Source organism: Rhopilema esculentum, chromosome 7 (assembly GCF_057945365.1).
Source record: "Rhopilema esculentum isolate cy_ngs chromosome 7, ASM5794536v1, whole genome shotgun sequence".
NCBI classification, from domain to species: domain Eukaryota; kingdom Metazoa; phylum Cnidaria; class Scyphozoa; order Rhizostomeae; family Rhizostomatidae; genus Rhopilema; species Rhopilema esculentum.
In genome coordinates this window covers 7,734,030-7,747,305 of record NC_142821.1, presented here as the reverse complement: position 1 = coordinate 7,747,305, position 13,276 = coordinate 7,734,030, and the positions used below count along the sequence as shown (strand labels likewise).

Below are 13,276 nucleotides of genomic sequence, written 5' to 3'. Positions count from 1 at the left end.
GCGGCATTGTTATTATGGATAGTGTTACAGCAAAGATGATTAGTTGATTCACGTCAATTGGCAAGATATGGGAGGGATTCAGTATTCTTTGATTTTACACAAGGTTGAAGGAAGATGACCTAGCCAAAAAAATGCAAAATTCTGCGCAGCATAAAAGGATGACATATCTCCTAACATCACTGATGAGTCATTGCGGCTGTTGAACAAGCTTAAGCATTTGAATTTGCAACGCTTACTTCCCAATGTTTTCATTGCATTAAGGTTGTTTCTGAATTTGCCTGCTAAGGTTGCATCAGCTGAAATATCGTTGAAATTGTCCATAGAAACTGAAATTTCCGAAAAACTTGACCATAGCTCCATCATTGACCATTGTACAAATGCAAAGACATACATAAAGCTACAAGCTCTGTTTGACAAACATAATGGGGCTATAATACTGTTGCTGCTTCTACTTTATTTTTGCTATTATTGACAGGTTTTGATAATCGAGAGGCTGAGCTGTTAATTATTAATTTTTTAGTTAAGTTTTTATCTATGGGCCCCTAAAGTCATGGGCCCCCGGGGTCATTGACCCCCCTGTGTATCCTGATTATTAAATCAATAATTGTACAAAGCCCTTGTGCTTAGTGTGCTGTCCCTTGGGTATAAAATTCAAAGAAAATCATGGGTCAACAAATTCTACGTCATTAATTCAATTCAATTTACTGGACTTTCTCCATCTTCTCGTCACTGCAACCATCCTGGCGCGGAGGAAAGCAGACTAAACAAGCAGAGTGCATTGTATTCTTGCCTCAAAACAACACCATCTTATTCATTTAGTTCACTCCAAGAAGAGTACCAGAGGTGGGTTTGATTTATTTTAATGCTTGACATTTCTTTTTGCAGTCTAGGAAAGGGTAAAATTTCGTAGGGTCCAAAGTTCGAAGTGGCAGAAATTGGTCGAGTTCCTTACTACAGCTTGCATAACAATAAATAAATGGGCTCCAAACGCCTTCAAATTTCGTGAAATAGAATAACGGCGGATGGTGCAATGTCATCTATCTTGCTTCCCTACACAGTTTAGGTAGGCTCTAGATGCGTGTCTTGCTCACTCACTTTTTTAGTGAACTCCACTCCACATTACCACCTAAATTCATCTTTCTGTTGTTGCACTTCCCACGACCTTGTTCAACTGACTCGCAGTCAGAACGTCAAAATTATTGATAAAGTTTTTAGCTTTGAAAAACAAGCTTAAAAGATTCTCAATAAACTTATATTTTCTGCAGTCTAAACTAAAGTCTAAATTCCCTTTTTTAAAATAGCTGTTTTATATATATTAATAGATTTGAAGTCAGGAGTGAAAGACTGTTTTTGCTGCTGGCTGGTACTGATATGGTTGTAGCTTTGTCCCTCTGCTCAGCAATTCTCAAATAATACATTTGACTCTTCATGTTGTTAAAAAATTAATAAATAATAGCCTGCCAGATTTCATTAAGATTCAACATGTCCCACTAAGAATTATTTCAATTAACTAAAGGTATTAGACAATAAAACAGTATTTTATTTAAAAAGTGCAATAACTCACAAAGCTATCACAAAGCAAGTGTCCTAAAGTGTTTGATGCTTTATCATATTCTGCAGATATGAAACTGCCCAACTGCAAATTTTGAAAGAATAATTTAAGAAGATTGAAATTACATCTTGGATTGAAATTGAGATATGTTAGATGATATAATAGATAAGGATGTTTGTATTCACCAATAATTAGGTTTCTGTCTGTTAAAGTTGTAAATCACACAAAGTGGATCATATTTTCCTAGGATTAGAATAGGGCAGCTAAAATTTACTGCTATTCAAAATAATATCATAAAGGATCAATTAGGATCTTGTAATTCACATAGGGGTGACCTGGGGATGGTATCTATTACCTTATTTTAATACCTAATTTTTTTTCAAAGAAAAAAAATTGGTTCTCTAAACTTCAAGAAATTTTATTTTGCCCTTTTGTTTGCTGCCACTTTTTTGCAACAATTTTTTGATGGGGTCAGTTACTCAGAGAGCAGTATTCAAGCTATATTTGCTTTCTGCTCTACAATTATAGTGTTCTAATCCTCCATCTTCAAATGTGTGATTATAATTTTTTGTATAACATGAGGGCTGATCCCTGGAACACACCACGTTTGATCATCATTACTACCATTAATTGAAACAAACTGTACTCTATCTGTAAGATATTATTTATTATGTTAAGATATATAAGATATTAGCCTCTGAAAATCAACAGAGCTGCCCAAAAATTCCTTCTTCTGTTCTGAATATGTTTGTTCCAAGAAGTTATTCAAATCCCTCAAATTGAAAAGGTCTTTTTGCCCACCCCCAAACATATAAGCTTCACCCCCATTAAAGTGTCTATGCAGCGAAATTTTGTAGCATGTTTTTTTCCATAATTAAATTTCTCCATCTTTCCCAATACGTTTGACACTAAACTTGTCATCATTTGACCAGTAAACAAATGTTTTTTATCAGATTTTGAAATCAGGTAGGTCTTGCGAAAACATAGGCCAGTTTGTGACGTCACAGTGATGAGTGTTGACAGCAATCAGGAATCTGCGGTTGTACAGAATAGGTTTTAGTGAGGGAGGTAAGCAGAAGAATTGTGCAAATTGTGATTCAAGCACCAACATTTCAGAAAATACCAAGTTTAATACGCTGAAAAAGATGTGATACCGACCCAAATCATATCTTGCCCATAAAATCTATTTTTAGACTGGGATACTCCGGTCAAGACCCCTAATTGTACAATTGGCCATAAACAGAGAATCCTAGTTCATAGAAAGTTGAAATTCACAATATGAAGGCAGTTTGCAAGCGAAAAAGATGTAAAATAAACCCAATTCATTTGATGCCCCTAAATTCTATTTTTAGACTGGGGTACATTGGTCCAGACCCCTGGCCACAAACAAAGAGCGCAAGGTCATAGAAACTTGGAATTCTCGACATATAAAGGCAGTTTGACATGCAGAAAAAGACTGGATATCGAACCAAATCATATTTTGCCCCTAAGTTCTATTTTTAGACTGGGGTACTCTGATTCAGACCCCAAATTCTACCATTGGACGGTAACTCTCAATATAAAGGCAGTTTGATACGCTGAGAAAGATGTGATATAATTCCTATTCATATCTTGCGCTCTAAAAATAGAACAAGGAGAGCAATTTTCAGTCCGGGTCCATACCCTATCTTTTTAAGCGTATCAAACTGCCCCTTATTGCAAAGTTTCATGCTATCCTAATTAAGTGAGACTGAGATACGATAATACCGTCAATAAAGGTCTAGGACAAAGTACCCCAGTCTAAAAATAAAACAAGGGGGCAATTTTCAGTCAGGGTCAATATCCTGTCTTTTTAAGCGTATCAAACTGCCCCTCATTGCAAAGTTTCATGCTATCCTAATTAAGTGAGACTGAGATACGATAATACCGTCAATAAAGGTCTAGGACAAAGTACCCCAGTCTAAAAATAAAACAAGGGGGCAATTTTCAGTCAGGGTCAATATCCTGTCTTTTTAAGCGTATCAAACTGCCCCTTATTGCAAAGTTTCATGCTATCCTAATTAAGTGAGACTGAGATACGATAATACCGTCAATAAAGGTCTAGGACAAAGTACCCCAGTCTAAAAATAAAACAAGGGGGCAATTTTCAGTCAGGGTCAATATCCTGTCTTTTTAAGCGTATCAAACTGCCCCTCATTGCAAAGTTTCATGCTATCCTAATTAAGTGAGACTGAGATACGATAATACCGTCAATAAAGGTCTAGGGCAAAGTACCCCAGTCTAAAAATAGAACAAAGGGGCAAATTCAAGTTGGGGTCTTTATCCTTTCATTTTAAGCATATCAGACTGTCACTTGTTACAAAGTTTCATGTCATTGTACTTACTTACAGCAGAGATATCGTAATATCGCTGCTAGAGTCTTGGGGCAAAGTACCCCAGCTAAAAATAGCTGAAGGGGCAAATTTCAGTTCGGGTCCCTATCCTATCTCTTTTAGCGTATCAAACTGCACATTATTGCAAAGTTTCATGCTAGTATCACAATTTGCACAATTCAACCTAATAAGCGATTCAACAGGCCTGACTAAATGGTTTCTCCTCGATTCATCACTGTGACGTCACAGTGGGAAATAAAATTTCGCAATGCAAATGCAAAAATTGCGTACTTTGACACTCAATAAAAAATAAACTGTTTAACTTATCGGAATTCTGTTTTTTGTATTAGAAGAAGAGTGAAGGATTCTATGGATTTCTTTTAAAATATTGGAATGGTAAATTTGGCTGCATAGGCACTTTAAATAGCTCAACAGTCTTGAGTGAGAGCCTTCTCATGTCTCCATTTCAGCAGGCTAATATTCTACTACTCCTAGCAATCCTTGAGTTTATATCTCATTAAAAGAATTAAAAGAATTTTGGCATGCTGCCCCTGTTAGTCATATCTCTGATGTAATTTCTGACAATATTTTGTAATTGCAAAGCAAACATTTTACAATGTGATTGCTACCAAAAATAATTTTCATCAATGAATGACTTGAAAACACTGATCCAAAGGATATTTTGTGGAAAAGGTAAAAGCTCATTGGTTCTTGGAAAAGTAACAGGCTATAAAAATTGGTAAAACAATTGAATGAGGAGTTTTACTTTGAAATAGCTTGGCAGGAAAACAAAAGTTTGTCCACGACTGCACCAGCTAGAAACAAGAAAGCATTATAGGAAATACTCTTGATCTAAAGGGGTTTTTAGATGATTCAGAAACACATTTAATTGTCTTATTAGTCAGATAATAGGCATTTTGGATTCAAGATTAGAAGATTTTTTGAGTAGATTTTACTAGCCGTGTATATCAAATCAAATTTTGTATTTAGAAAGAATACACTCAAAAACCCTTGGTACCCAACATTCAGACTCCAGTGGATTGAAGCTAGATATACTATACTATGGACCCCATACCTGGGGGGGGGGGGGTAAGGGCACTTGACTAGGAAAGTTACAAGGGTATGTGGCAAACCTTTTTGCACCCTGGCCTGGTCCCATTAAAAAGTTGCCAAAAGCATACCATGTCCCATCAAAATTATACAAAAAATGTGGCACAATAATGCAAAAAAAGTAAAAAAGATTGTTATACCTTGTCCCAGAATTTTAATGCAATTTGAAATACCCTGTCCCATAATTTTAATCAGAGAAGGATACCCTGTTCATCGCCAGATCCCGTCAGGTTCAGTATGGGACCGCACCCCGGGCCCTATACTCATCAGCAGAACTGAAAAAACTCCTTATTCTAGGTATACCACAAGATCATTTTATCTCTGATAACTAGATAAATTCAATATGCAACATTTTAATGTCTAATGATAAAAGTGTTTATAAAAAATTGGTTCATAACATTATGTCAGTGAGCTACCTTGATAAGTTTTGGCTGATCAATCTCAGCTAGTCCAATGACTTCTTTTATTTTCATTTAGATGAATGGGCATATTGTAACGGCTATTTTTAGCACGTTTTTTAGTATTCTGCTAATGTGAAACTCTTCTTGTCACTTCACTTTTTGGGGAAGGTGTTTTGGCATTTTGGGGGAGGGTGTTTCGATGTCACACCTTTCAGGTACCTTGAAATTGATATAATTTTTACAATTCAATTTTTAACCATAAGATGAAGAAGATAAATAAAATTTAATTAATGATTATTGTTATGAAGGCGTAGTAAATACTGGTGTTACTTTTCATTTTCCTAATGTTTGTTCCTAAAGGGAAGAACAATATAAAACTACGGGGCAATGATTGTAGTTTGTTTAAACAAAGCTTTATACTTATAGTACCTGTTCCTGCACAAATCAAATATATGATTTTAATTTCCTCAGATTGTTTGCTGTGGCATGGCAGCTTTTTACAAAGTTTTGGTATTTCTGTATCAATCCTCAATTTGTAACCTAGAATTACTTCCAAAAGTTTTACAGTTTCTTCTGATTTCATATCGTTAAATTGAAAGCTAACATTTTGTCACAACCCTTAAAAACTTGTTGGGTAGGGTGCATCTAAATTCCAACAGCTACATTGCTATCATGTCTCAGGGTAGCTTGGATCACATCCCTAATCTCCTGAGAGCAATGTCCGTCGTAAAATCTATAAAAAGTAGCGAAACAGGTGACAAAGTGGTTGATGAGACAAATGGCTTAGGACTGAATTTTGTCAGTGCTCTAACATGTCGGAAAATTAGCGCATAGATATTCCAATAGCAGAGATACTGTCACATCAACTCTGTTTAATTCTAACTCTTGTGACTCGAACTTTAACCAGTTCAAACGAAATTCTTAGGTCCCTTAAAGTCTCCTAACACACCCTTGCAAACGTTCTCTATAATTCGAAATTCTTTTATTCTAACGTTTCGTAATTCTATGGTTTTGTCTGTCCTCTGGGGAAACAACCTTTCTAACTTCGAACTTTCTGCAAGTAGTAAGAAAAAACGGGAAAATAAGTACTTCATTTCATAAAATTCTCCTAAAATTGATTCTATTTTATTTGGCTGTTATTCAAGCCATTATCATCAATATTCGTTGGGGAGATAAGAAAACTAATCTTGGCCTACCCCCGTGCTGTACAGTCAATTAAATGCGTACTAGGGACTATATTTACAATTGGTATGCAAGCTGCGGCTATAAAACAGACGATAAGGGGTAACGGCGACAAATCCAGGATATTTTGAAAGACTCGTATAAATCGAACACTGCCTGTCGAGATTGTAGGTTTGGCAATGTGTATTTGTGTGATGGTTAATTGCAAAGAGTTTCATTCGAATTTGATTTTGAAAGATCCATTCCTTGTAAACTGATCTTGAGATACCGCTGCTAAAAACGATAAATGGCCAAAAGGCTTTTTCTTATCGCGGTCCAAAACTGTGGAACAGTCTAGAAAGGGCTACCAAATTGGCCCCCTCCCTGAAATCCTTCAAAAAACAACTATAGTCGGGGACAACTTTTATTTCATCTTTACGTTCACTTTTTATAGCCTTAGTATTATTAAATATTGTAAATTAGATTTGATTGGTAAATTTCTTTTGTTACTAGTATTATAACATAGTTATTAGCTCTTATTTTAATCTTTTAAACAGGTCAGGTTGAAAAACATATGTATGAACCTTTAACCTGTATAAATATTATAAAATGAAAAAAAAATGAAACATTTTGTTGTATTATAATTTTAATGAACGCTCTCGATTTGATGATCAATGTATCACCAACTAGTGTCTTTATTTTGAGATCAGTTGCTTAAAACGTGAAGATTTTGTCGCCTTTATGGATTTATATCTATATTGTATTTTCAAAATTTCTTTCAGAATTATAACAATGAACCTCCTGAGACATGGGATTGCTGCGCTGAAGAGACCTCTGGCAGCCAATGGTTACAGCGGCATTTTGAAATTGCATCATCGCAGTATTGCTTGTTCATCTGCAGTTTTGCAATCCACTGCAACCTCAACAAACCCAGGTAACCTTCGTGATGCCTGGAAAAAGAGCAGTTTTGATAAGGAAAAAATGATTGCCTTACTTGATCATGATAACCACGAAATGAGGAATCAATTTCGCGAGTTTGTTAGTGACCCAGTCATGGTGCCAATTTACAACATAGCTTTGGCAGACGAGCGTGATTTAGCAATGCAGCGTCTGAAGAGAATTTGTGATGCAGGATTTATATCAGTGCTTGATTTCGTCAATAATCCTCTACGGATATTTGCCGCTCATGAGCTGGCTGCGATTATCGATCCTGCGATGACAACTAAGATGACAGTGCAATTCAACCTTTTTGGCGGTACAATCTTAAAACTTGGAACTGAGCGTCATCATGAACTTCTTCTCAAAGGAATTGATTCTCTTGATGATGTTGGTTGTTTTGGCCTGACTGAACTTGGCTATGGGAATAATGCCGTTGAAATGGAGACCACTGCCATATATGATCCAGCTACGAAAGAGTTCATCGTGAACACACCTACGACAGTTGCACAGAAGTACTGGATCACAAACGGGGCTGTCCATGCCAAATGGGCCGTTGTCTTTTCTCAGCTTTACACTGATGATAAATGTCATGGTATTCATGGGGTCCTTGTCCGCATAAGAGATGATAATCTGAAGCCAATGCCAGGTGTGCGAATTGAGGACATGGGTTACAAAATGTCAGGCAATGGTGTTGACAATGCTAAGTTATTCTTTGACAACGTTCGAGTGCCTCGTGAAAATCTTCTTAATCTGTACTCTGATGTTTCTGAAGATGGAAAATTCACAAGCAAGATAGATGGGAACAGGAAGCGGTTTTTGACTGTTGCGGATCAATTACTTTCAGGGCGAATTTGCATTGCAAGCATGTCTATGGGAGCTAGTAAAGCTGCACTGACTATTGCATTAAGATATTCTGCCACAAGATTAACTGTAGGACCCAAAGGGAAGTCGGATACTCCCATTTTAGCTTATCAGCTTCAACAACGTGCCCTCATGCCATTACTGGCTAGAACATATGCAATCAATCTAGCTTTGGATTACGTGAAGGACAGATGGGCTTTTCAAAACAAGGATGGCTCTGAGCACCCTGAAATCGTCACAATGTGCTGTGCAATTAAGCCAATGGCATCTTGGCACTGTGAAGAAGTCGCATCAACAACAAGAGAAAGATGTGGTGGGCAGGGTTACCTATCCTGCAATAGATTCGGTACTTTCATAGGACTTGCACACGCAGCAATGACAGCTGAAGGTGACAACTCTGTTCTCATGCAAAAGGTAGCCAAAGAACGCCTTACTGCATTCAGACCAAAAAGTCTAGAGTCTCCTACAGAGAATGTTTCTGACCTGTCGTATTTGCACTATCTGTTGGAAAACAGAGAGCAACTGCTTTTCATGACTCTAGGCGGAAAGATGATGGAGGCAGGCCCTAGTGGGCTGTACAAGTCATGGATGCTGGAAGAAAGTGATCTTGTGCAGGCTTGTGCAAAATCGTATGTTGAGTGTCTTGTAAGCGAGAGATTTGCGGAAACTCTCAAAACAGCCGACGAGTCTCTGAAGCCAATACTAACAGATCTCTATCATTTGTACTTGTTGAACATTCTGGAAAAAGATCTTGGTTGGTTCTTGCTTCATGGTGGACTGTCAAAGAGAAGTGCAGGGGAAGTCAACGCTAAGTCGGCAGAACTTTGTCGCTCCATTGCACCACATGCGTTGGACTTGTGTGATGCCTTTGCTATCACAGATACGATGTTGTCAGCACCCATCGCCCATGATTGGGTTGAATATAATGTGGGCGATAATCAAGGCGAAGTGTGAGCATCATAGTTGGACGTTGACAAATATCTGAATTTTTAACAAGTTTGCTCGAATGTATTTCTGTAGGCTGTATTCTTGTAGGTTGTAATGCTGAGTTTAGAAAAAGTTTTATCCCAGCCATAATATTTTGTGTATTTAGTTGCTGATCAACATTTATTCCAGAAGGTACTTTTGACGTTTGTCTACACGGATCATCATCTGAAATATTTCATGACTTATTCTAATTTCATTGTCTTGTTTTGCTGCCAAATTTCTTTCTAGAGGAATTTGCTGATTTTTCTGCGTAAACCCAAACTATTCCTTAATATCGTTTTCACCTTTGTATTAATTGCGCAACCCATTTAAAGCTTCCCGTCTTACGGTTGGATCTTGTATTATCCTTGATACTTCTAGTTGTTATAAAAAACATACAGGGCTATCAATAGCCAAGACAGGGTCAAGGCCTAAATAATCCTAACCCACCTAGCCCCCCTCCTCTAGTCGCTTCGAGAAGATTACGTTGAGGTTTTCACTTTGAGTTTTCACTAATTATAGATGTTGAAATAGATGAGGTAACATGCCGAGGTAAAAAGTGATTTATTGCGTTGGAATTAATGGTTTTTCCGAAATCGATCCAGGTCACAGAATAGATTCTGTTTCCCAGTTGAGGACGCTGCGAGCACAAAACTCATGTAAATATTTTGAACTTGCGGTGGCAGACAAAAATGTTTATTGTTGTTGCCGTTGTTGCACCCTCCTGTTGTGGCCTAGGCATCGATCCGCTTGTAAACAAGGGCGGTTTTTAGTTCTCAGCACTTCAATATGTCTGGGAAGCAACAACCAACCGATGCAAACGGCAAAGAGATTCATAAGTCAAACAGTGCAAAGTGGCAAGTTCTTTATGAGTTTGACACAGAAGAAGTTCAGCGTTTGCGACAAGATGACAAGCGAGAGAAGAATTGGAAAAGATGGGGTCCTTATCTATCAGAGAGGCAATGGGGTACAGTGAGAGAAGATTATTCACCTGATGGAAGCTGGTATTATATTTATTGCATGTTTTGAATTAAAATTTTTTATTTCATTGTAATTTGTTATTTCATTTCATTATTGTTTTCAACTTGGACCTTGCTTCGAAACTGCTGAGTCATTGTTAGTTATCAGTATCACTTGCAAGCTTGTGTTACATTGCATTATTGCGGACAGCAGGATGATGTTTATAAATGTAGCATGCTGTGATGAAAGACTATATCCTCATAATCAATTTTCTACTTTATTTGGTCTAATATTAAACTGTTTAGTAGAGGAAGTTATCTTTAAACGTTCAGTTTGTTATATATGGATAGATACATTGAAACAGTATAATTCTAAAGAAGCAAAAAATAAAGACAGCTTTGATTTATAACTTATTCTGTGGCATCTCTAAAAGTTTTGAGATTTTAGGGATGGAGCTTTGAACCTAACATTACAAAAAGAATGGGTTGCCCCTACAGGTGAAGTTGTCTTTAGCACTATCATTGACTTGTCTTACTTCAACTTTTTATCATATGCGAAGAAATTCCCTTGAAGACACATGGTGAATTCATATTCTTACATAATTTCACAAGCAAAGTAGTAAGAGTCAAGCAATAAAGAGCAGAACTTGAGCATTAAAGACATCAATTATGGCAAATATGTGTCCTCTGCAAGAAGCTGCTTCCCTGTGGTGTGATCACTGTAGTTTCATGGGATTTCTAAAACTCTTGTTTACAGCTGATAGTTGACAGAACCTATTTTCAAAATAACTATGAGGTATAGTCAGTTGGGGGAAAAAATACGCATTTTACACAAAGTTTGCTCTAGAAAAATATTCAAAAGATATCTTGTCAATATTATTTTATTTTTCGATCTTGAATGGTAATACCTTGTTAACCAAACCTTTATTGTTTTGCTAATCCAATTAACCTTCTTATAATTAAAGAAAATTAATGCGAAATTTTTCCCCCATCAAATGGGGTAAAAAATGCTGATAGGTGGGGAAAAAATACGCACACATAAAAAAATGAATCCTAGAGGCTTATTTATGAAGAACATTCATATAATACTTGATTTTCCATGCAACAATGTTAAGCAATAGTTTTGAACAGCTTCTAAGTGATTTTAAAGTTAAAAAGCATGAGGATGTCTGCTATTAAAAACTTTGGCATATGAAAACGAGGCTATGACTCAAGTGCCAAAAATACATTGTAAATTCCCATTAATATAAGCTTATGTAATATCTCATGATAATTTGTGCCTCTGTGACTCATATTTACATATCTCAATAGGTCCCATACCAACATCAATCAAAATCAGGAGTGCGTAATTTTTCCCCATGTGCTCAAAAATTGTGTGTCCAAAAAATATGCATGCCATGTAGACAAAACAAAAGATAGCAAGCAAATGTAATTATCATAGGTCAAAAGGTTAATCCCTTAGAACAACTGAGAACACTTGACTTTGTGGGCTTGACAGTTACTGACGCGACAATAAGAAAGTTCGATGATTTCCGACAAAACATTATATTGGGCCAATTTACAAGGTAAACATTCAATTCTGCTTTATTCTAAATCAAGAATCCTTACAAAAGGGAAAAGCAGGTCAAATTGACAGGCCTTCTCTAGGCTATACGGGAACCACAAGCAAAACGGTATAAGTGATTGGGCGTGGCTGAAAAGGTGGTGCGTAATTTTTCCCCCGCAGAGACACATGCGTATTTTTTACCCGGATTGACTATACCTTATTTAGGTATGCTCTCCTGTTATCAAGGCTCAGGGGCAGACACTTGGTCAAATATTAGGGGGGGGGGGGGCAAGCCTATTATTTTCATAAGAAGATGTCACATTTTTCCATTGTATTAGAACTAAATACCATTGTCCTCCAAAATATTGAGAGGGTTGCCCACCCGCTTGCCCTCCCAGGTGTCTGCCACTGTCATAACTCTCTGTCCTTTTTACTATCAACCAAACAACGGCTAATATAACATTTTATTAGTGGTCCAAATAAAGGAAAGTTTTCTTTATCAGACATGCAGCAAGCATGTTCAAATGTTTCGGTAGCCTGTTTGATTTGTCAGAAGAAGAGGTGCTTGGTCTGGATGCATTTGCATAAGATTTTTAGTCACGTTTTGTGTAGGTCCACCGTAGAAAGAATTTTTCGACTATGTATTAAATTGATAGGTTTGTTTCTTGGAGAAATCAATGCTATATCCAAGTTATAAAGTTAGAACCAGCAACAAATGGTAATCCTATGGTGCCATGTACTTAAAAGTCAAAACCCTTTAAGAAAAACTGCAGATTTATAGCTGCAAGTCTTGCAGAACCTTCAAACTTTTCTTCCAATTAAGCACCTGCTATAGAAGGACCACTATGAATAAGTTTATATCAAGTCATTTCTACCTTAAAGAAATTCAGGTTATTTTATGCAGATTTTAGCTGTAGCCTGTGAGGAATATTTTGTTCAATAATATTTGTATATTTTGCTGTTTAAAAAGGCAAATGTATACAGGGAGTTTTGTGTTTCAGTTTATCCATGGCCATTAAAACAGCTAAAGAACTTGATATTGAGATCTCCTTGAACTGCCTCAAATGTTGTTAAAAATTACAAAATCTCTCATAGGTTTTCAGAAAGAAAGTGGCCCCATGCTATGACATTATTTCTTACATATCGACTTTACAAGACAGAAACTGGTTCAGTTCATTTTGTTCACTACAAGAAAATTTATCATTTAAAAGCATCAAGCTTTTTTCCATCTCTGGTTTTCATATTAATTTTCAGTTGGGAATACTTTAGTCATGATCAAGCAAGGTCCAGAGCCTACAGATGGGGTGAAGATGGTCTACTTGGAATAACTGACAGAGAATGTAGACTTTGTTTTGCTTTGGCTTTATGGAATGGCAAGGATGCTATTCTAAAAGAAAGGCTATTTGGTCTCACTGGCCCCCAAGGTATGG

At 36.7% G+C, this 13,276-nt stretch overlaps 2 protein-coding genes across 2 annotated transcripts in view; both read left to right on the top strand.

Moving 5' to 3' along the window:
- Positions 1 to 616: 616 nt before the first annotated feature.
- LOC135683251 (uncharacterized) lies at positions 617 to 9,497 on the top strand. Its single transcript, XM_065198461.2, has 2 exons — positions 617 to 843; positions 7,358 to 9,497. The coding sequence occupies exon 2, from the start codon at positions 7,368 to 7,370 to the stop codon at positions 9,327 to 9,329; it is 1,962 nt and encodes a 653-aa protein (XP_065054533.2). The 5' UTR covers positions 617 to 843; positions 7,358 to 7,367; the 3' UTR covers positions 9,330 to 9,497.
- A 152-nt stretch (positions 9,498 to 9,649) lies between these two features.
- Positions 9,650 to 13,276, top strand: part of LOC135683249 (uncharacterized) — a 30,418-nt gene continuing 26,791 nt past the window's right edge. Inside the window, exons 1-2 of the mRNA XM_065198459.2 lie at positions 9,650 to 10,345; positions 13,101 to 13,270. Coding sequence (XP_065054531.2) covers positions 10,131 to 10,345; positions 13,101 to 13,270 — 385 coding nt within the window. The 5' untranslated portion in view covers positions 9,650 to 10,130. The remainder of the gene's footprint in view (positions 10,346 to 13,100; positions 13,271 to 13,276) is intronic.